General features: G+C 38.5%; 1 protein-coding gene and 1 pseudogene across 1 annotated transcript; one reads left to right on the forward strand and one right to left on the reverse strand.

The window, feature by feature from the left end:
- The window catches only part of LOC124861450, a 700723-nt pseudogene that overhangs the window by 22619 nt on the left and 653072 nt on the right, over nt 1-25032 (forward strand).
- Nucleotides 6146-17109, reverse strand: LOC124861457 (gastrula zinc finger protein XlCGF57.1-like). Its single transcript, XM_047355252.1, has 4 exons — nt 16937-17109; nt 16671-16863; nt 13633-13818; nt 6146-9063 (listed from the first exon to the last, which is right to left on the reverse strand). Exons 2-4 carry the CDS (start codon nt 16807-16809, stop codon nt 7613-7615), a joined length of 1776 nt encoding a protein of 591 aa, XP_047211208.1. The 5' UTR covers nt 16810-16863; nt 16937-17109; the 3' UTR covers nt 6146-7612.

Genomic DNA, 25032 nt, shown 5'->3' on the forward strand with positions numbered 1-25032 from the left:
TGAGGTGGGAGAGTCTGTCCATAGGACAACAATCAGTTGTACACTGCACAAATCTGGCGTTATGGAAGAGTGGCAAGAAGAAAGCCATTTCTCAAAGATATCCGTTAAGTCTCATTTAAAGTTTGCCACAAGCCACCTGGGAGACACACCACACATGTGGAAGAAGGTGGTCTGGTCAGATGAAACCAAAATCGACTGTTTGGCCACAATGCAAAATGATATGTTTGGCGTAAAAGCAACACAGCTCATCACCCTGAACACACCATCCCCACTGTCAAACATGGTGGTGGCAGCATCATGGTTTGGCCTGCTTTTCGTCAGCAGGGACATGGAAGATGGTCAAAATTGATGGGAAGATGGATGGGGCCAAATACAGGACCATTCTGGAAGAAAACCTGTTGGAGTCTGCAAGAGACCTGAGACTGGGACGGAGATTTATCTTCCAACAAGACAATGATCCAAAACATAAAGCCAAATCTACAATGGAATGGTTCACAAATAAACGTATCCAGGTGTTGGAATGGCCAAGTCAAAGTCCAGATCTGAATCCAATCGAGAATCTTTTGGAAAGAGCTGAAGACTGCTGTTCACAAACGCTCTCCATCCAATCTCACTGAGCTCGAGCTGTTTTGCAAGGAAGAATGGGCAAGAATTTCAGTCTCTCGATGTGCAAAACTGATAGAGACAAACCCCTAGCGACTTGCAGCAACAATGTATTAATGCAAGGGGGCCGAATAATATTGCACGCCCCACTTTTCAGTTTTTTATTTGTTAAAAAGGTTTGACACATCCAATAAATTGCATTCCACTTCACGATTGTGTCCAACTTGTTGTTGATTCTTCACAAACAATTAGAATTTTATATCTTTATGTTTGAAGCCTGAAATGTGGCAAGAGGTTGAAAAGTTCAAGAGGGCCGAATACTTTCGCAAGGCACTGTAGACAGGGTGTCTGCCTCACGGACTAAAGCTGGGAGCTGGTTCCACAGGAGAGGAGCCTGATAACTAAACATCTCTTACATCTTTATCAACACTCCCGCTTCTGGGCTGCTGACGAACAGGGAACAAAGGATGAAGAACCCAGAAGAGATCCACGTGTTTGGGAAGAGGAAGCGGGGCCAGCGGAACCGGAAATAAATGTATTGTTGTTATTATGTATTACTGTTGCCCTACAGAATGAAAAACATTTGAACATTACAACAAACTTCCATAGAAACACAAATATTTCTAGTTCTACCTGCCATCTTCTTCCAACAGGTTTGGATATCATTTACATTTAGGTCAGAATCCTTGTAGACTGCAATAAAGGGGGTTTTAGTCTAGAAAAGTTGCATTTGTGCAAAATAATAATGGATTAGTGATTAATTCTCAAAATGTCTGATCATATTTAGGGACATAAAATGTTCAAATATCAGAAAAACAAACATTACCCACCTTCTCCAGGATAAATCAGGAAATGTATCCTTACAAACCTTTTTGATTTCCGAGTAACACAGAGAACGATGAGGTTCACAGAGCTGTGGGTTATATCAGCATCTTTACATCACTGGAGGAAATGTTTTAGTTAAATCTGTGTCAAATTTGAAGAAATACTCCGGATTGTTTATTAATTATGAACCTAACCTTCCTCAAACGCCTGGGCATGCTCCTGATGAGACGGTGGATGGTCTCCTGAGGGATCTCCTCCCAGACCTGGACTAAAGCATCCGCCAACTCCTGGACAGTCTGTGGTGCAACGTGACGTTGGTGGATGGAGCGAGACATGATGTCCCAGATGTGCTCGATCGGATTCAAGTCTGGGGAACGGGCGGGCCAGTCCATAGCTTCAATGTCTTCATCTTGCAGGAGCTGCAGACACACTCCAGCCACATGAGGTCTAGGTCTAGGATCTCATCTCGGTACCTAATGGCAGTCAGGCTTCCTTTGGCGAGCACATGGAGGACCATGCGACCCTCCAAAGAAATGCCACCCCACACCATTACTGACCCACTCGCCAGTCGCCAGTGGCGAATTTGCCAATCCTGGTGTTCTCTGGCCAATGCCAAGCGTCCTGCACGGTGTTGGGCTGTGAGCACAACGCCCATTTGTGGACGTCGGGCCCTCATACCATCCTCATGGAGTCGGTTTCTAACCGTTTGTGCAGACACATGCACATTTGTGGCCTGGTCCTCCTTGCACAAAGGCGGAGGTAGCGGTGCTGCTGCTGGGTTGTTGCCTTCCTACGGCCTCCTCCACGTCTCCTGGTAGCGCCTCCAGGCTCTGGACACTACGCTGACAGACACAGCAAACCTTCTTGCCACAGCTCACATTGATGTGCCATCCTGGATGAGCTGCACTACATGAGCCACTTGTGTGGGTTGTAGAGTCCGTCTCATGCTACCACAAGTGCGAAAGCTCCACTAACATTCAAAAGTGACGAAAATATCAGCCAGAAAGCATAGGTACTGAGAAGTGGTCTGTGGTCCCCACCTGCAGAACTACTCCTTTATTGAGTGTGTCTTGCTAATCGCCAAAGATTTCCCCCTGTTGTCTATTCCATTTGCACAACAGCTGTGAAATTGATTGTCAATCAGTGTTGCTTCCTAAGTGGACAGTTTGATTTCACAGAAGTTTGATTTACTTGGAGTCATATTGTGTTGTTTAAGTGTTCCCTTTATTTTTTTGAGCAGTGTGTAAATTCATATATATATATATATATATATATATGTAAAAGAAGCAAAAGCACAAGCAGAAGTCGGTTTCAGAACTTAAAGGAAAGTGCTGATTAATGAGAAAGTAAAAGGGATCATGTTGTACCATGGATACTGTTACACAAAGAGGTCAGGGTGGACTGAGAAAATGGTCATTCATAAAGAAATCATACTGATGCTGCAGAACTATGAAGATCAGAACAGGTGGGGGTCAGGTTCTTTGTAGACTGGAAGCTGCTGATTATAAAGCAAGTAAAACTGACACTGCAGCACCATGGACAGTGGCACAAGAGGATGTCATGTTCAAAGTGGACGGGAAAACTGCTCCTCAATAAGAAAATCAACCTAATGCTGCAGCAGCATCAACAGTGGCATGAGCTGCGGTCAGATGCTGGTTAGTTTACTGATTAATAATAAAGGGTTGGTCGGAGGAGAACAAGGTGAGGGTCAATGCAAGACAAGTCAAGTTTATTTGTATGGCAAATTTGAGCAACAAGACAATTCAAAGTGCTTTACATGATGAAAAAAGTACACTCTTCACCAACATAGAAGACAACACAACAGTGGGGTCTGTAGATGTGCGTTGATGGACCTTGGAGGCATGGAGAAGCACCTGGTAGACAAACAACCATACAGACTCAAACACACTCATACCTAAACACCGTTTTAGAGTGTTGCATATTCAGTTCAGTTTATTTATACAGCACCAATTCACAACTAGTCTCATCTCAAAGAACTTTCCACACAAACCTGTCAAATTAATTTCCAATTAGACAAGAAATCAGAATTAACTAGATTCATATGAAGATAATTCAATCATGAAGAGATCAGTTTCAATCATGATCCAACCTGATCCTCAATGGAGCCTAGCCAACCGCATGAAGACCTTGACTTTGATTTTGTTATGTGTTAACTGATCAAATATGTTTTTCTAATCAATGTTTGAAAAACAAAAAAAACTACTCACTTTTTTAGTCAGATACTGGTTAAGTATCAATGGTTCTCTACCAGGCCAGTGTTCACCCAGTCACTTCATTGTCCACTCTGTCATCCCCAGGTTTTATGAAACTAACTATTTTCATAGGTTAAAAATCCTGTGATTTATTTACAAGAAAACTGCTGTCAAATACTTTTAGTTGGAAGATTAAATATATTCAGAGTCAGATTGTATATAGAAAAGAAGGTGGAACTATTGGATATATTAAAGAAGGAATAATTTTTTGCAGTTATTTCATCATTATAAAAAATAAAAAAACTTTTTCCATTATTCAACACATATGGTAAGAAGGGGGAAAATAACAGGGTGGACATATCTTATTTGTTTGTATATTATCTGCTTAAAGTGAATCATTGAAAAAAGGAGCTGAAGATCTACTTAATAGAATCAATATGGAATTAAACAGACATTTGGAAGTCTAAACGCCACTTTACTGTGATATTAATTGTTGCGTAGGTGCCAAGAAGAAGCCCAACAGATTTATTTTCACAAGTGGAGCAGGAACAAGACATGCTGCACCACCCCATCCACCCAACCGCAGCCCAGAAAAGTTAAAGTTCCTTAAAACATTCATTCATATACAATTTATTGATCTTCAGCATAATTCAATTCAACCTTGCTTTTATAGCTCCTTTTAAAACCAAGACATAAACACAAAGATACTGCAGTAAGACTAATTAATAAAGGAGTCAGGAAACATTAAAACAATTTATTTTAAAGGAAGACTAATTTGCTAAGAAAATATAAAACAACAATTAAAGTAAAAAATAGGACAAAAAGTTAAAAACTGAAAAATAAGGTACAATGATTTTTTTTCAGCTACTAACCAACAGTCTTTACTTATTATTAATGAAAAGGTACGACTTCATGGCAGAGCTTTGTCATTAATGAAGCAGGTAGGGTAAAGAGAGCTCTATAAACTATAACCAATAATCGTGTCACATCTGCCATTTGTGACTTTTATAGACTTAATACAAACTACATGTAGAGGTGCAACTTTAACAGTTTTAAAGAAGTTTGTCAAAGTGGAGTTCAGTGTTTTGTTGCTTCTGAGGCAAAAGAAGGGAAAAGATAGCTTCTGGTTGGATTAAAACCCTGGTTTTGAACAATAAACTTTCACTTTAAAACTGTATTATAATCTTTACTGAGGAAAGCTTGGGATATTCACAGATAATCATAAAACAAGTCTGAAAAACATCCAACACAGAGCAGCAACATAAATTAAATGGAGTAAACAGGTCAAATATTACATTGAATGAAGGATTTACTCCATGTTTCATCACAGATTGCTGTAAACAGACACTGATGATATGAAATTTATTACAGCTAAAGCTAACAGAATGTTTTGATATAACTGCATGGTTAACAAATGTTGTTGTGCAATAATATACTGATGTTATTTTATATTTAATTAAATAACCAGCCTTTCAAGTATTGTCCTGTGAATACCAGCTGAATATGGTGGTGATATTAGAACAATAGATAAAAGAGTGATTCGAGCACTGGCATTACTGAACAGCAAACTCTGCATACATATGGAATCAATTCACCGCACCTTCTCTTCAAAATGTAAGAATTGAACAAAACAAAAAAAACAACTAAGTTAAAATATGTCAATTAAAAAATACTAGACTACAACTACTCGTACTCGTCGTCTTCCGCTTATCCGGGACCGGGTCGCAGGGGCAGCAGACTCAACAGAGACGCCCAGACGTCCCTCTCTCCAGACACCTCCTCCAGTTCCTCCAGGGGGAGCCCAAGGCGTTCCCAGGCCAGCCGAGAGACATAGTCCCTCCAGCGTGTCCTGGGCCGTCCCCTGGGCCTCCTCCCGGTGGGACGTGCCTGGAACACCTCCCGAGGAAGGCGTCCAGGAGGCATCCGGTATAGATGCCCGAGCCACCTCAACTGGCTCCTCTCGATGTGGAGGAGCAGCGGCTCTACTCCGAGCCCCTCCCGGATGGCCGAGCTCCTCACCCTATCTCTAAGGGAGTGCCCGGCCACCCTACGGAGCAAGCTCATTTCAGCCGCTTGTATCCGGGATCTCATTCTTTCGGTCATGACCCAAAGTTCATGGCCATAGGTGAGGGTAGGAACGTAGACCGACCAGTAAATTGAGAGCTTTGCTTTTCGGCTCAGCTCTCTCTTCACCACAATGGACCGGCACAGCGCCCCCATTACTGTGGCAGCCGCACCGATCCGTCTGTCGATCTACAACTATTCAACTAAAATTACCAAACAAAATAAAGGAATACAGAAACTAATTAAACAATATACAAATAAAAGATAAAAGGGGACCAATAAAATTGATGCAATGATGTCATAGTTCAGTGTTGATATTTAGGTTTAAGGACCAGGATTTATTTTGAGGAATCTGGAAATGAGGTCAAATTAGTTTTAAAAGTAATTAAGAGCAACAACTGGTATATGTTCAAAACACCAGTCACAACACAAAACAGAAGGTAAGTAAAACATTATTTTAATAAAATAATTTTCAAAAGAATAACTTCCCAAATAAGAAATCTATAACCTTTTGGGACAATTGATTTTCAATGGTATGTAATTATTCTTCAGCACATGGTTGAACAGAGTTATTACCGCTTAAAATGGAAGTGAGAAACTTTATTTGAAGACGCCAGGGGGCGAACCGCCAATGGACGGATAGAGAGATGTGGTGATTCACATCTAGGTCACCAGCTGCTAAGACAAAGAAAATACCTTATTCAATAATTGTATACGTTATTTTAAATACCATACAATACAAATATTGATGGCGTTATCCACACCATCAATGGTGTGGATAATGTACCATTGATGGTGCGTTATCCAACGATTACGGAGCGAATGAGACAAGCTCTCGTGTAAACAAAGCTGTATACCATGTTTATAAGCAAGGCTATTAGCCTGTTAGCCGCTAGCAAAGAAAACCTTTAGCATGATTTAAGCAGTACTGGAACACATTTTTAGCAGGTTAGTTCAAAGCGATTATACAAAAACACAGATAAAATGGAGCAAACTCCCATTACTGGATCATCACTGTTTAAAACATCTCATTGAAGTAACATTTGTTTCAACTTTAAAACACAGAACAAATAAAACTAGCCTTAAGGCTTAGAGGTCTGTTCAGATTAGCTTCACCAGGTAGCCTCATACTACCACAAACAAAAGCTAAACACAATGAAATTAACAGTATTTAGGTTGTTTTATCCTAAACTAAATTTATTTAACGAGACACTGACTCTTAAGTGGACTGTTCTGATGAACAGAAGTCAAGGACATTCTAAGGGTGTTAAGTTGCCCTGTCAGCCCATGAGTCTCACCTTAGATGGCAGTCCAGAACCATGCCCAGGTACTTCTAGCATTAGTCTCAATTTGATCTCCATCGATGATGGTTGGAGAGAATGACTGAAGCTTCCTGAACTCAATAGCAACTTGGATTTTTTGCACCAATTAGTGAAAGGGCCTGAACTAGTCCATGCTCCTCTCCTTTGTTGTCTAAAAGGACCATGTTGTCGGCATATTTAATTAAATGTCTATTAGGGAAAGTGCTTTTGCAGGAGTTTGTGTACGAGGTGAATAACAATGAAGATAAAACACATCCCTGAGGAGAGCTTGTGCTGGTAATTGTTTTGTCAGAGAGTGTTGAACCTGCTGGACTCTACCTATTAAAAAGTCTGTAATCCATAAAACCAACCTATGTGCGATGAAACACTCATTGAAATCTGTTAAAACCCTAGGATGAATGGTGGCCCTGGCAAACATAACTAGCAATGGGTTTGTCTTTTCTGTAAATTCTATCATCCTGGTTTAGATTTGACTTGAAGGTAAAGTTTTTACCACATTCATCACAACCAAAAGGTTTCTCTCCAGTTTGGATTCTTGCGTTTGTTTTATTGTGACTTGAAACCAAAGCAGTCCACGCAAAGATCTTAACCAAAGGGTTTATTTCCAGTGTGAATTCTCTTGTGCGTGTTTAATAGTGACTTGGTGATAAATCTTTTTCCACATGCATCACAACTAAAAGGTTTGTCTCCTGTGTGGGTTCTCATGTGTGTGTTTAAATATGACTTGTAGGCAAATCTTTTTCCACAAGCATCGCAACTAAAAGGTTTGTCTCCTGTGTGAATTCTCATGTGTTTGTTTAAATCTGACTTGAAGGCAAATCTTCTTCCACATGCATCGCAACTAAAAGGTTTGTCTCCTGTGTGAATTCTCATGTGTGTGTTTAAATCTGACTTGAAGGCAAATTTTCTTCCACATGCATCACAACTAACAGGTTTGTCTCCTGTGTGGATTCTCATGTGTCTGTTTAATTGTGACTTGCAGGCAAATTTTTTTCCACATGCATCACAACTAAAAGGTTTGTCTCCTGTGTGAATTCTCATGTGTTTGTTTAAATCTGACTTGAAGGCAAATCTTTTTCCACATGCATCACAAATAACAGGTTTGTCTCCTGTGTGGATTCTCATGTGTCTGTTTAATTGTGACTTGAAGGCAAATCTTTTTCCACATGTATCACAACTAAAGGGTTTGTATTCTGTCTGAATACTGATGTGTTTCCCTAAACTTGACTTGTAGGTAAATCTTGTTCCAGATGCATCGCAAATGAAAGGTTTGTCTCCTGTGTGGACGTTTGTGTGCCTTTTGAGATCTCGTTTCAAGTTAAAACTTTTACCACACTCACTACAGTTAAAATCTTTACTACCCGTCTGAAACTTTGTCAGTGAATCTATGTTTTTCTTTTCTCTGAAGCTTGTCTCATTACCAGAACAATCTGAAGACGTTAATCTTGGATGACATGTCATGTGACTCTGAAGAGAGCGTCTGTTAGCAAATTTTCCTCCACATTCAGAGCAGCTCAAAGATTTGTTGACAGCGTTTCTGTCTGATCCTGGAGTCCTGCTCTCCTTCCAATCATCCTCACTGTCTTCAGTTTCAGAGTCTGATAAGTGTTTAAGCTCAGATTTATGATACTTCACATCATCATCCTCTTCATCATCCTCACTGTCTTCAGTTTCAGAATAGTTGGAAGAGCCTCCATGAGTATTTAGATCTGGGTTCCTGCTGAATACTGATGTCCCACAGTCCTCTTCTTTAATTTCTACTTTTATCTGGTCAGTTGAGATGCTTCTTGGAAGATCTCTCTCTTCTGTTTGGTGTTGATGAACCTGAGAGAGCAGAGGTTTCTCTTCATCCTCTTCACTCTTCATATAAACAACAGTTACTGGAAACCTGGTATCATCAGTCTCCTTCTTCACATTCAGTTGTTCTCCATCCTGGCTGGCCCAGATTCTTTCATTTTCCTCCTTTATGTGGAAGAGCTTCAGCTCCTGCTGGTTCAAATCAGGACTCTGTTCTTCAGGAGCCTCTTCTTTAACATCTGCAGACATAATTGAAACACTTTATATGCATAATGAACAACTTTATCCTGATAATGTTACAAAGATGATAAAGATTAAAACTAGAGAAAAGAATCTGATAAATATCAGTGAACAGTACAGTAGGTAAAATCAGAGAGGCCACAATGGTGTGATAACCTGGACTGTAAATATATTGGTTTCACGGTGTCATGGTTTAACACTAGAACTCCCAGGGCCGTCAATTTGACGGTTTTGAAAGTTTGACATGCCATAGCTCTCGTTTTTATTAAAACTCTTATCTTCCTGGCATCCTGACCATTTTCTAAACCTGTGTCTTGTGTATTCCTATGTCTCTATTTAAAGATCTAAGTATTTCTACCTCTAACTACCACAGCCGCTATTTTGACGGCCCTATTATTTACATTGATATTTTTTTTCCCACAGCTGAGTATACGCGTGAGCGTTGCCTAGCCACCGCCACTCTAGAACGCAGTCTGAGAAGGAGATTGTTGGCATCCTACAAATGGCTTCTAGAAGGATATTTTCTGCTCAAGAGGCATTGGAGATGCTTCAAAAATTTGATGATCGTGATTCTGGGGTCGAGAGGGATTCTGACGGTTCTTGGTCAGCATTCAGTTCCAGTGACAGCGGGTCAGAGAGTGAGCCTCCCCCGGCTAAAAAACACAAGTCGTCCCGTTAGCAGGAGGTTGAGGCGCATTATTTCAAGGAAGTAAAAGACTAGCCTATGTAACCATTTTATCATTTCAGGCTATAGTTTACTGATTAGTAAACTAATAATATATAAACTATAGCAACAGTGCCACAATCAGCGCAGGTTAAGAGACAGGGAGACGAGCCAGGTGATCAGTGCCCAGCTATAAACCCAGCAATCCAGCTGGCAGGAGAGAAACTAGAGATCAAGATACTGATGATGGACAAAGAAATAAACAATAAGTTAGGTCATAGATATAGTAGCCCAAGAACAACAATCTATTCTGCGCTTTACTGCGTTTTCATCGCAAGACGAGCGCACACCTGGGAAGGAGAAGGAAATAGGAAAGGATGGCACTGTGTGGACAGTAGTAGGGGAGGAAGAAAGTAGAGGGAGCCGTCAGAGCCAGAACACGTTGACAGAGCGCCAGATCCAAGATGCCCAGACCGCGATCCTCTGCTTGGAGATGATTCCTCCTGGGACATGAGTGTGGATGAGCTGAAGGCATTTTTAGCGCTAGTTTATGTCCGCGGAGTGAAAGGGGGGCGTAACATGGAGCTGTCCAGCTTTTGGTCAGATTAGTAAAGCTTTTTTTTTTTTTTTTTAAATGTACCCGCTACTCTGTATTATTTTTCAGTACTATATATAAATCATAATAAAACATAATAGGTTTTGATCAAATACTATTATTAATTCTTGTCAAAACCATCATTTTATAGCGTGCAAGAAAACCTTTAGCATGCTGACCAATGTAATGTGATGACATCATCACCGCCTCGCATCCAGAATGCTCGCCGTCAAAATGACGGGCTTGGGAGTTCTAGTGTTAATTACCATATTCTAAAACACAAATGTATATTCTGATTTAAATGCTTTATTTTAAAGCTGAAAAAGAATAGTTATTACATTGTTGATAAAAATACCGTATGTTTATTATTTTGTACATAATATATAAAGCTTTTTTTGTTATTTTTGAGGATTTTCAATTACTTTGGATGCTTTTATTAGAAGCTTCATGCGTTTGATTGGTTATGATTTTAATCAGATTTTCTTGAATCTCTTTACTCCTGCCTTACAGGTAGATTTTGCTGTTTTGCCCATTACTATGTTTTCAAAACATTCGTCTACCTAGCTATCCAAGCTGTCTAAGGTTTCCTCTTCCAGTTTGTTTTATTGGGAAATATGAGACAGTGGTTAGTATTTTAAACGTTTCTATGTTGGGCTTCAATTTATTGGCTTGTTTTACTTTAGTTATTACTTGAGCACAGCTCTCACGAGATCTCAGCCACTCATCATGTCCTCACGTCCATGCTTCTCACTTAATACTTCCAATTATTAAGTGCAAGCAGCCAAACAATCACATTTTCATTGTATATTCTGAATATCTAAACACTGTGGGTGATTTTGGATATGAATGATACATTATATATTAATTATGATTGTTGAATTATATATTTTTTTCTAAATATTCATAATCAAATAATCATAATTTCATAACATGCCATTCTAACAAACAGACACACACATCCTTATACTTCTACCTTCATGAGGATTTTCAGTTACTTCCATTCATTATCCTTGATTTCTTGAGCCTAAACTCAATTCATACCCTAGTCCTAAACCTAACCCCTGTCCCAAAATCGGAATTTGAAAAAGTGAGGACCAGGAAACGTCCTCACAAGGCCAGTACATCCATACATCGATGTGGAACCTTGGGAATAAGCGCCTCTTGCCCAAGGGGATATCTACCTTTAGAAGGTCTGGAGCTGGAATTAAATATCAGGATAAATACTATCCCCAGCGCGTGCATCAACTCTAGACCAACAGTTTCCCGACAAAGCTGGTTGCCTTTTAGCCACTAAATGTCACAGCAAGACAGAGAAAGACTAGAGGGGCTTGATTTCTGACGGCCGCCTCAACTGAAAGAAAGAAGACCTGTGAGCCAAGCTTTGACTGATTGATTGAAACTTTATTAATCCTCAAAGGGGAAATTAATTTGTCCCAGCATAAAATACACCCATAAAAACAAACAATATGCACTAATAAAAGTCTAAAAGACACACACAGGACTCCACTCCAACATGGGGCTGGTGAGCAAACTGCAGAGGCTTCTGGGCTGCAGACACCCGTGTCCTCAGGTGCACCAGAACCAGCCTCTCTCTGACCTTCATAATGTGGGAGGTCAGAGCTATGGGTCTATAGCCATGAAGTCCTTCAGAATGTACTTTTTTTGGCACTGGGACCAGACATGATGTTTTCCATAGCTCTGGAACTCTTTGTTGCTTCAGGCTCATAGTAAAGGGGTACTGCAGCACTCCACTCAGCTGACCCGCACAAGCCTTCAGAACTCTTGGGCTGATACCGTCAGGACCAGGAGATTTCCTAGGGTGAAGGTTTTAAAGCTCTCTACGCACCTGGTCAACAGAGATATCAAAGCTACATGCAGAAGATAAATTAGGAGGGGGAGTCAGACCCAGGACCTTCAGGCTACCGCTGAGAGGTAGTCGATGTAACAATGAAGCAGAATTAAAGCTGCTACTGGGGTGGGACATTCAAACCTGTTTTAAATTTTAGGCCATAGTTCATTTTTATTAAACTAAAACTTAATTAATGATGCTGGATTTTTATGCTGGGCCACAGGAAGAAATACTGCTGGAGTCACTGGATTTGAAAAGCATGACCAGTTATTTTTAATAAAAATTAAGAAAATTCTGTGCCATCCATGCCCAGATGTCACTAAGACAATCAAGGAGAGGCTAAACAGAAACATTATGTTTTAAAGGGAAATAGACTTGACAGTCATCAGCACAAATATAAAACGCAACCTCAGGGCACCAAGAATGGAGCCTTGAGGTATCCCCCAGGGGAGGTAAAATCATCCACCATGACCCAGAAACTCCTATCAGAGAAGTAGGACCTGAACCATTAAAGAGCTGAGCCAGTGATGCCCACCCACTGCTCCAGTCTGGAGATGAGAACGTTATGATCCACTGGATCAAAAGCAGCTGGTAAATCTAAAAGCAGTTCCCAGAATCCGTTGCTAAGAATACATCATCAAAAATCCCTAAAAGAGCCGATTCAGTGGTAAGTTTTAAACCCAGACTGGAACACTTCCATAATCATATGTTTATCCAGTAAGGCTTCAGCTGGTTGTAAACTGTTGTTCCAAAATTTTGGACAGAAAAGGGTAACTTGGAGATTGACCTAAAGCTTATCAAAGCAAACTGATTGGGGCCAGATTTCACAATAGTATGTTTAAAATTGTTCTGCTCCACGCTGGAGGTCAAACTACTGTTAATAATTTTAAGGATAAAGAGGCCAATAGAAGAAGAAAACTCCTTAAGACGACATGGAGGAAGAACATCACAGGGGGAGCCAGATGGTTTTATACTGATAACCAGTGTCTCTAGAGAGGAAAGGAATTAAGGCTCCCAGTGATCAAAGACAGCGAGGCAGGTGACCAAGATGGACGGGTCATAGGAGGGAAGAGAAATACAGGCCCTAATGTCAACCTTGTCCAAGAAATTAAGAAACTAATTAGAGTTCTCTGGAAGCTGTCAGAGGAACAGGTTCATGCGCATTAAGAGCAGTGTTAAAGGAGACATCTGCAAAATCCACTTTTTTAGCCTTTAAATACATTTTGTTGTGAACTTTGAGTCTGTAGGAGAGCAGAATAGTTTAATTTAGTCTCTCCAGGCTCTGCGTAGATATCTTTATAATCTGTTTGGGTCGTATTTTCCCGGCAGTTTCAGCTCAAGAAACGTCTCATTTCTTCCTCCTTTTTGTGAAGCTAATCTACTTTTGATCATAAAAGACAACCAGATGCACCAGACTGTTAGCTGGCAGACAGGAGACACACACACAAACAAATCCTTACTCTTGAAAGGAGCTGCAGTTAATGGAAACCTGGTATCAGTCTCCTCCTTCACAGTGAGCTGCTCTCCTTCCTGACTGGTCCAGAGTTCCTCCTGTTCCTCCTTTATCTGGAGGGGCTCTGGCTCCTGCTGATCCACATCAGGACTCTGTTCTTCAGGAGCCTCTTCTTTAACATCTGCTGGCAGCACTGAAACACATTACATGCATTATGATCAACTTTAACTTCATGTTTCTAAGCTGGTAAAGATTCACATTAGAGAAAAACATCTGATCAGCAGTTTAGAGAAAACTGAACCTCAAGAACTGACAGTTTAGGTCATGTGCAGAATCTCATATTTAACCCCTGAATTAAATCACTATTATATAAAACATAATTGCCTGAGTTTTGCTGTGAAGCAGATGGTTTGTGAAGTAGAGATTGTTCATATGAATATAGCACAGAGAACAGAAATAAACACATTTCATCATTTAGTGCAGTGATAAGAAAAAGGAGACATAATTTATCATAAACCAACAACTAGTTGTTCCTTAAACAATCCTTCAATGTGTGAAATATGCATCAAGCGGCATTAGTGGACAGTTTCTGAGGGAAATCCATCAGAACCCATGAGATCTATTCTATTTTATGATTAGTTGTAGCTTTAATTATTAAGTATCACTTTTATATCAGTGAGCGTTATTATTCAATGATGGGAACTCGTGTTACTCCATGCTTGTGGCTTTATGTTCAGAATATTTGACGTGCAAACGATAGTTTAATATGCACTGAAGGAGCTTTCTCTACATCAGCAACAAGAAGATTACAGAACAGTTTCTGGTTATTTTATTGAACTTCATATTCAGTGAGATGTTTTGTCCTAAACTAGAGGTCTGTCACCTTTACAATAAAAAGAGCAATTATTGCCCTCAGTCCAGCTACATAAAACTAATTTAAAGACACAAATCTTACATGACCTTTTGAAAAAGACAAGTTATAATTCCTGATAAATATCTACTATGTTAAAATTTGTTTTTATTATTCAAGAACCTATTTTAGTTTTAGATTCTAAAATAATGAGAAAAAAAAGAGGATGGACACATTTTCCTCTATTGGATGTTGATATTTGTGGAAAATGATGTAAAAACATCACATAGTTTCTAACCTGATGACAAGAAAAATAAATGTTGGGAAAAGTCTGTGGAAATCTAAATAACTGCTAAAACCTGCATTTATTATTTTATCTTCATTTTTAAAAACACACACACATCAGATCCATTGACTTACAGGTCCTTCTCAAAAAATTAGCATATTGTGATAAAGTTCATTATTTTCCATAATGTCATGATGAAAATTTAACATTCATTTGTTTTAGATTCATTGCACACTAACTGAAATATTTCAGGTCTTTTATTGTCTTAATACGGATGATTTTGGCATACAGCTCATGAAAACCCAAAATTCCTATCTCACAAAATTAGCATATTTCATCTGACCAATAAAATAAAAGTGTTTTTAATACAAAAAACATCAACCTTCAAATAATCATATACAGTTATGCACTCAATACTTGGTCGGGAATCCTTTTGCAGAAATGACTGCTTCAATGCGGCGTGGCATGGAGGCAATCAGCCTGTGGCACTGCTGAGGTCTTATGGAGGCCCAGGATGCTTCGATAGCGGCCTTTAGCTCATCCAGAGTGTTGGGTCTTGAGTCTCTCAACGTTCTCTTCACAATATCCCACAGATTCTCTATGGGGTTCAGGTCAGGAGAGTTGGCAGGCCAATTGAGCACAGTGATACCATGGTCAGTAAACCATTTACCAGTGGTTTTGGCACTGTGAGCAGGTGCCAGGTTGTGCTGAAAAATGAAATCTTCATCTCCATAAAGCTTTTCAGCAGATGGAAGCATGAAGTGCTCCAAAATCTCCTGATAGCTAGCTGCATTGACCCTGCCCTTGATAAAACACAGTGGACCAACACCAGCAGCTGACACGGCACCCCAGACCATCACTGACTGTGGGTACTTGACACTGGACTTCTGGCATTTTGGCATTTCCTTCTCCCTAGTCTTCCTCCAGACTCTGGCACCTTGATTTCCGAATGACATGCAGAATTTGCTTTCATCCGAAAAAAGTACTTTGGACCACTGAGCAACAGTCCAGTGCTGCTTCTCTGTAGCCCAGGTCTGGGGAATGCGGCACCTGTAGCCCATTTCCTGCACACGCCTGTGCACGGTGGCTCTGGATGTTTCTACTCCAGACTCAGTCCACTGCTTCCGCAGGTCCCCCAAGGTCTGGAATCGGCCCTTCTCCACAATCTTCCTCAGGGTCCGGTCACCTCTTCTCGTTGTGCAGCGTTTTCTGCCACACTTTTTCCTTCCCACAGACTTCCCACTGAGGTGCCTTGATACAGCACTCTGGGAACAGCCTATTTGTTCAGAAATGTCTTTCTGTGTCTTACCCTCTTGCTTGAGGGTGTCAATAGTGGTCTTCTGGACAGCAGTCAGGTCGGCAGTCTTACCTATGATTGGGGTTTTGAGTGATGAACCAGGCTGGGAGTTTTAAAGGCCTCAGGAATCTTTTGCAGGTGTTTAGAGTTAACTCGTTGATTCAGATGATTAGGTTCATAGGTCGTTTAGAGACCCTTTTAATGATATGCTAATTTTGTGAGATAGGAATTTTGGGTTTTCATGAGCTGTATGCCAAAATCATCTGTATTAAGACAATAAAAGACCTGAAATATTTCAGTTAGTGCGCAATGAATCTAAAATATATGAATGTTAAATTTTCATCATGACATTATGGAAAATAATGAACTTTATCACAATATGCTAATATTTTGAGAAGGACCTGTATATCGGCTCACTTCACCGCAGTTAGATGATCCTCTGTCGTTTCAAACTCTAATATTTCTGAGCTGGGCTCCAGAAGCTCCTGCTGATGTTTCACTATCCTAACAACGAGTTCTAATTCAGAGGAATAATCCACCAGCAGACTGAAAACGGCTCCTAAACTTTAACTACCATCCACACAGTTGGCATGAAGAAGGAAACATCCAAACCTAATCTGGGCTGGAAAACATCATCCATCATCTGGTGTCTCTTCCTCTGCTGCGTCCTGCCGCTGTTTGAGCTCCTGCTTCCCTCCAGTTTCTTTGACCAGATGTTCCTCAAGCTGCTGGACTTCTTTCCAGAGTTCATCAACTGCTGCTGCTGCAGCTCTCTTACAGCTTTATCAACACTCCCGCTTCTGGGCTGCTGACGAACAGAGAACAAAGGATAAATGCTGCGGAACCTCGGAAGTCGGAACTGGGACGTAGGAACTTACGTCATTTCCGGGTTGTAGCGTTCCAGTTTCCTGCTTGTTTTCGTTCGTGTTGCTAACAACTGTAACAGCAGCCTTACAACAATAACACTGATCTACGCGCTATTTCGTGCATATAAACAGCGTTGAAACATCTCGTCTTATAAACACTGAAAGTAGTTCGTCTACAACTGACTCATAATTCAGACTTTCGTGGAGGTTCCAGATTAAATTTCCTAATCGGAGCTCGGATATTCCGACTTCCTATTTGATGAGAATTTGTGCCTCTCTGTGTTTTTTTCTCTTTCATCTTATAATTTTATGTGTGCCTTAAACTTTTACAACCTGGTATTTCTTTTGTATATACATGCCACTCGTTTCTGTACAGTTTGTTCCAAATGTTTAATAAAAAAACAAAAATGCGACTTCCGAGTAGAAATGTTCTTCTTCTTTAGTTTTTAACGGCAGGTTGCATCCATCATTGTTGCACTACTACCAGCTCTTGGATTTAACTCCTCATTATTTGTTTCCTCAAATTCTATTAATCAGACCAGTATTTTTCAAAAAACGAAATATCTTTCCCCTCCATCACTATTCAACTGATAAACCACATAATCACATTTCAGCTCTCTATTACAACCTATTTCCACACTCAATAATCTTCTTAGACTCACATATTTCTCACAATTTATAAAAACATGTTCCATCGTTTCTATAGAATTACACCAATTAGATAAACCAGTAAGATGTTTCCCCTTCTTAAAAAGAGTGCCAATCAACAAACTATGACCAGTTCTTATTCTATTTATAATTACATCTATGAATAAATATATATATTATATATTAAATATATATAATTATATCCTCCCTCCTATTTAATCCTCTCATTCTTGTAACATCAACTGTATTTTGAATCCTATCTAAATGTCTCCCTTTTATCTCATTATCTCACCTCATTTTCCATAACTTCTTACTTTCTTTCCAAACTATACTTTTACCTTCAGATTTAAACAACTTGGTTGGCTTTTCAATATCTACTTTTTTAACAGTTTCCTTAGCCAACCTATCTGCTCTTTCATTACCCAAAATACCTATATGATCATTAGTCCATATTATTACTATATTTTTGTTTGGTTCACATAATCTATGATGAACAAAAATAATCTCTTAAAGTATTGTCAAAATAAGGTGAAATCTTTCCATATAATCCATGCAACATTTAGTAACTGTACAGTTACTAATCTATCCAATCATGCCTTAATGACATCAAAATATGTTTATCACAAAACTTTTTTTGTTTGAATGAATCCAAAGTTCATACTCCTTGGTCCTTCTAGCTAAGCAAATGCGTTAAATGAGTTCATGAAATCTGCTCACTAATACATGCCCCTGAACGCTCTCCATTTCGTGTCAGTGCACGTTCACCCTCCTGCAGGTCCCACAAGGCCTCTGGTCGTTCTCTCTTCTGATGTGAGCAGATGTAAGCTCTGACATGGCCCATGAGTGCCACTGTAATATTTACATCTCAGATAATTGTGTAGAGTTGGCGTTTATCTCTTTCTCCCTCTCAAATTTCTTATTTCAATGGACAGTGCATCAAGGTCAAGAAAGAATGCTTCACCTAATAAATGCAGCATTGCTATTTTTTACTCATTTTTCCTTTTTTTTTTTATAGGAGCATGCAGGCGTTACTATGAACATTGTAAGAGGATCACAGACTGATTGAAGAGAACAAGATCAAACAAGACTGAAGACATAAAGCCCTGAATAACAGGAGGCACAGAGTAAGGATATAACTATCCTAAGCACTATTTTTGGACAAGATAATTCTCAGACGACACTGTTGTTCTGTCCCTTCTCCAAGATGCTAACCATGAGCATGACCTGGCCTTTTCCTCTTTTATCACCTGGTGTTATGAAAATAATTTAGACCTTAATTTGTCAAAATAAAAGAGCGTATTATAGACATGTCAATCCATTGAGCCACACAGTAGCACAAGATGCGTCAACTGTTTTATTTGTTTTGTTTTTTTTACTCTAATTTTAATTGAGACTTTTTCTTCATACAGGTGACAGACAACTTCAGGTAGAATAATAAAAATTTTTAAATGATGATTTATTTTTTATGTACTGACCAATAAATGAGAATTTACAGAGCTACTGTCAACACAGATTTGTGTCTGTTTGACCACATTTGTAAAATCAGTAAACACTTAATTTGTAAGAAATTAATGCTGGAAGCTTATATACACAGGACAAAGTGATATTGTGAAAATTAATCTTAAGAATTTAGCATTTTCTGCATGCCTTTTTAGATATGAGGGTAAGTTTTTGAATGCAGATAGCTCAGTGTTTTGATGCAAACACGGGTGGCTTTAGAAACAGATAAATATTCTAAAATGTAGTGAAATAAAAAAGTTCAGAAGATGATACATCCACTTAATCTTTCATTGATTGTGTTTATACATGTTTTTATTACCAATTTTGACTTCCATTTTTGTAATTTTTCAGCTACTTAATGCACACAAGGAGGTGGCCAGAGAGTTGCTGAGTGCTGAAGATCTACTAAAGTGCCAGGGAGCTCTTGAGGAAAGGTTTACTTACAACTCAAGGCTGGTCCACCGTAGAGTGACCAGTGGTGTGGTCAGCCTGCGAGAGATTCCCAACGGGATTAATCCCATGTATCTTAAAGGAATATAATATTTAAAACAGGGTGTTGTTCAAGGAACATTTTTGTATAGCGTTTTAAGTGCTTACGACAGGTTGTCAGGTGTTTGTAATTCTTCTCATTTTGGTGTTAAACAAATCTATTGCAAAAGGTTAAAACTAAGTATTGATTTTTTTATTTACAATCTTTTTAAGAAAATTTTGAGTTTTATATAATAAAACCATTTCAATGTTCTCTGTGTTTTGAGTCATTGTGCGTTACAATTTATGTGCCTACTCCACAGTGGTTGTTGGTTCATGATAAACAGCAGGCTACTTCAATAAACCAAATTTTCTCTATGTAACTGTATTGTTATATTTGTATTCAAAATACTTTGCTATTGGTTAGTGGTTACGTAACAATATTACAATATAGATTCCAATCAGTACAACATGACACTTTTTCAGCTGTATGTGCATGGGCCCATAGCAAATATGCAGAATTATAGTAAAGTGTATATAAATCTGTTTCAACTGGGAATTTTCTACCCTCGAAGTTGTTTTTGACCTAAAAATGTAGAATTATTTTGTAATAAAAAAAAAGTTAAACTAGATATTTCAGTTTGAAATACCTGATGCGTTACAGGAATAAATACCATCTTGCAAATGTCATGTGTAGGATGTGAAGATCCCAGATGTCATTGTTTAAGGGTTTGGGTTCACTGTAGGATATGTATCGAGATCTTCAGAAGATCCAGAAAAAATGCAAGAAAATCCAATTTGGGATCTTCTGAGAATAAAAGCTCAGGATATGTAAGGATAACGGGAAATCTTCAAAAGATGCATTCAATATACAAAGAAATCCTTAATAGGATCTTAGGAGAATGCGGGCCCAGGATATTAGTGTATACTTCAGGATACGTGTCGAGAGATATTAGGAAAATCCGTTTAAAAGGCAAGAAGATCGTGGGTGGATCCTCTGAAAATCCGTGTGTTGGATTTTATCAGTATACTCCAGACATAAGTATCCGAAGTCCGGATATCTCCAGATGCAAAGTAGTCCCGATCCTGAATTATCCGGAATTTGCATACCTCAAATATGCATTTTGCATATCTTCGGATATGTCCTATATCTTTGAAAAATACGGAAAAAAATACGGGTTGCATCTTCCCGGATTCCAATCCTTTTTGTCCAGTGTTAGTTTAACAGATTTAATATTCATAAATGTTGTTTCATAAAATCTTCACCAACTGAGAAGATGTCAAAAAATGAGTTTTTGTTATTTTATACTTTAAATAAATGAATTCAGCCCCTGTTTATCTTTCATAGCAGAATTGAATTTGTTATTAACCCATTTTAACATATTTATTTTAGTTTTTGTTAAGATATTTTTGTTTGTATAGTTTGCTGTAAAATGTAACTATTAGAAATGTTAATTCTCTCCATCAGGTGTGATGTTAGCAAGTTTCTTGTTTTTAATGTAGATAATTTCTTTCTCCTCTTATTAGTTTTGTCCTAATTTTGTCCCAATTAGTTAAGGAGGCATATTTAAGTTGTCTGATACAGAAAAATCTGTAAATGTGAAGATGTCGATGTCTTAAACTCTTTGTGTGTTTTTCTCTATGAATATTTTACTGTTTTGGTTAATAAAAAAGGTTTGTAGCGCTGTAGCTAACTGGTTTCCAGCTTCAGATCAGCGAGTTAACTGGTTCCCAGTCAGATAAATGAATACAGATTCTTCTCCTGGGTTTCTTCAATGTTTTCTCAGTAATTGTGAATTAGAAGCAGCTCCACAGAGTTGAAAACAGCTCCACAGAGACTCAGAGCGGAGCTACCGATGCTAACAGACTGCAGCAGCAGCTTCAGAGGAGCTGTGGCTCCTAAACTCCAAGCAGAGGTTCAGCTCCAACAGACAGATGAAACTAAGCTCTACAACTCTGCTTTAAACGCTAAGATGCTGAGCTTCTACTTTAAAGTTAGGAAAATATTTATGAAATGTTAAATTATGGAAACAGTCAGAATAATGATGATGTCTTAGCAGCGGAGCCGCAAAATTAAACTCTTTATCAGAGCAGGGCGGTTATTATTTCCCTCTACTGGACACAGACGGTAACTGCAGCTAATTAATCAAGGTGAAGAATTTACAGATCATTCACTTCCGGTCTGTCCTTTCACATTAAGGCAATAAAAACACGTTAATAGTTTCCTCCGTTATTAGTGGAATAAAAGGATCTTTAAGTGGAAAGCTGTTTTCTCCCTGAAACATTTTACTTTTAGTCAGAAATCAGCCAATTCAACTCTTTGCTGAGGCAAATTTATTATTTTCTTAATTAAACCCTGATTCCTTTCTCATTATTGTTTTTTACCATAAATAAACTTGATTAAATTTAAAACAGCATATTTTACAACTTTGAAAATAACTAAAGAATGATAAATAATTTTACTATTTCTATACAGTTGTTTGACACCTTGTGGTCTGTCTCTGATCAACTTCACTGTAAATATGAGTCTGAAATATGTAGATTTTTATTTTCAGGATAATTCATACAGTCTATTTAGTTATACAGGTCCTTCTCAAAATATTAGCATATTGTGATAAAGTTCATTATTTTCCATAATGTCATGATGAAAATTTAACATTCATATATTTTAGATTCATTGCACACTAATTAAAATATTTCAATATAAATCAAGGTGCCAGAGTCTGGAGGAAGACTGGGGAGAAGGAAATGCCAAAATGCCAGAAGTCCAGTGTCAAGTACCCACAGTCAGTGATGGTCTGGGGTGCCGTGTCAGCTGCTGGTGTTGGTCCACTGTGTTTTATCAAGGGCAGGGTCAATGCAGCTAGCTATCAGGAGATTTTGAAGCACTTCATGCTTCCATCTGCTGAAAAGCTTTATGGAGATGAAGATTTCATTTTTCAGCACGACCTGGCACCTGCTCACAGTGCCAAAACCACTGGTAAATGGTTTACTGACCATGGTATCACTGTGCTCAATTGGCCTGCCAACTCTCCTGACCTGAACCCCATAGAGAATCTGTGGGATATTGTGAAGAGAACGTTGAGAGACTCAAGACCCAACACTCTGGATGAGCTAAAGGCCGCTATCGAAGCATCCTGGGCCTCCATAAGACCTCAGCAGTGCCACAGGCTGATTGCCTCCATGCCACACCACATTGAAGCAGTAATGTCTGCCAAAGGATTCCCGACCAAGTATTGAGTGCATAACTGTACATGATTATTTGAAGGTTGACGTTTTTTGTATTAAAAACACTTTTCTTTTATTGGTCGGATGAAATATGCTAATTTTGTGAGATAGGAATTTTGGGTTTTCATGAGCTGTATGCCAAAATCATCCGTATTAAGACAATAAAAGACCTGAAATATTTCAGTTAGTGTGCAATGAATCTAAAATATATGAATGTTAAATTTTCATCATTACATTATGGAAAATAATTAACTTTATCACAATATGCTAATATTTTGAGAAGGACTTGTATTTATTGTTTTCACAGCAGAAGGACATTATGTCTGATTTTTGTTATATTTTGTTTTTAGCTAAATGAGGTGAAAACTAATAGACACAAAGGAAACAATTCATGATAACTATGTTTAATTATAAATAATAATAATAATAACAAATACTTATTTCTCAATGGTGGTGAGTTATTGTAATTACTATTATTCATATTGTTCAATTAGATGTATTGTTTATGTTTGTTGTAATTTAAGTTTTTATCAGTCAATAAAATCAGCTTAAATTACTGTTGTTAAACATGAATAAGATTCCCTGCAGGGTTTAATTTAGTCTCATCAGAAACATCCTGTTAATATAAATATGGCAGCTAGCTTTATAATTCAGTGTATTGTCATAAAGTCTCCTCAGCAAAGAACTTATTTCATCGTTTTCTGACTAAAAGTCTAATATTTCAGGGAGAAAACAGTTTCAACTTAAAGAAAACTATAAAATCATCATTTTCTCTGTTAGAGTGAATTAGAAGCAGCTCCACAGAGACTCAGAGCGGAGCTACCGATGCTAACAGACTCCAGCAGCAGGTTGAGACACCTTGGAGGAGGTTTTTAGCTCTGAAGCTGATCTTCACTTCTGCTTCCTGTTTTACACACAAACTCAGATCATCAGCAGCTGCAGATCTACAAGCTGATGTTGAACAGCAGCATCTGTCTTTCAGTTTACAGTCACTAATATTTTTATCATTAATCAAATTCATTATTAAACTAATGTAAACGATTGTAGTGTGTAATTACTGTCTGCGACCACAGGAGGGCGGTATCAAGACCGAGTTTAGGGCCAAAATGATTAAAATCTTAATTTTTGTTTTTGTTTGTTAAATTATTATTATGTGTATCTCTATATGTGTCTCTATGATTATTAATGAATGTCCATCTCTAATAACATACATGTATAAAATATGTAGATTGTTATTTACAGGGTTATATCAATAGATGTAATCAGAAAGTATTTAATGAAAATATAAAGTTTAACAGTTTTGTTTCTTTATAACTAGTCACTGCCCTCTGGTGGTGATGTGTTGTAACTACAGATATTCATCATATTTATTGTTCAACAGGATGGATTGTTTTTCTTCAATGGTGATTTTAGGGGGGGGGGCAAGGGTCAGCGCGCCACCCCTGGTCGTTGTTCAACTTCGTCAACTCAAGAAACAAGAGAAACGCTGTCAATCAATGGTGATGTCTGACTGACGGATCTAGGATCAGTTTTGCACGTTTAACACAATAATGACTGAGGCTGCAGAGCTGATTTCTAATCAGCGGAGGTTTTCTCGAGTGACCTTGCAGGTCAGAGGTCAGTAGAGCCACGCTGCATCTTGCTGCCTGCAGCTAAGCTCTAACAGAGACAGCATTCATTGGAACTGGATAAAAACGGATTCAGACAATTGAGAGGTATGTAATATTTTATTATATTTTATTTAATGTTTTATTAAGTCGGAATTTGCTCTGAATGTGTAGGAAAAAACTTTATTTAGCAAACTTTATATAAGTAGCAGCAGCTAAAAGACAAGAACAAGTTAACTAGTGTAGCAGCAGCCTGCAAAGCAAGTTAGTTTTAACCTCAGTTGCTTTTTTGTTGTTATTAATGAGATAAATTGAAGATGAAACGGGTCTGGACTGAAGACTGGGGTTATTTTGCTGATGTGTGTGTTCAATATCTAAAGCTGATGTCATATTTTTCACTAAGCAGTGGAAGAAATGTGACAGTCGTGTCAACAACAAACGGGCTTATTTGCAGTTCTGGGGAAATAAATCAGGACACCATGCAGTTTGAAATACAACCAAAATACTAAATGATCTTAAAGAAAAACATTGAACTGTACATTGATTGGTTATACATTCTTAACATATTTAAGGTTGGTTCAGCACTTTTTTCCAGCGCTGTATTTGCTCTGTGTTTTAAATGCTGTTTAGATACTTTTTTCTCTTAGAGATTAAGGA

The sequence above is a fragment of the Girardinichthys multiradiatus genome, chromosome 24, assembly GCF_021462225.1.
Source record: "Girardinichthys multiradiatus isolate DD_20200921_A chromosome 24, DD_fGirMul_XY1, whole genome shotgun sequence".
NCBI lineage: Eukaryota > Metazoa > Chordata > Actinopteri > Cyprinodontiformes > Goodeidae > Girardinichthys > Girardinichthys multiradiatus.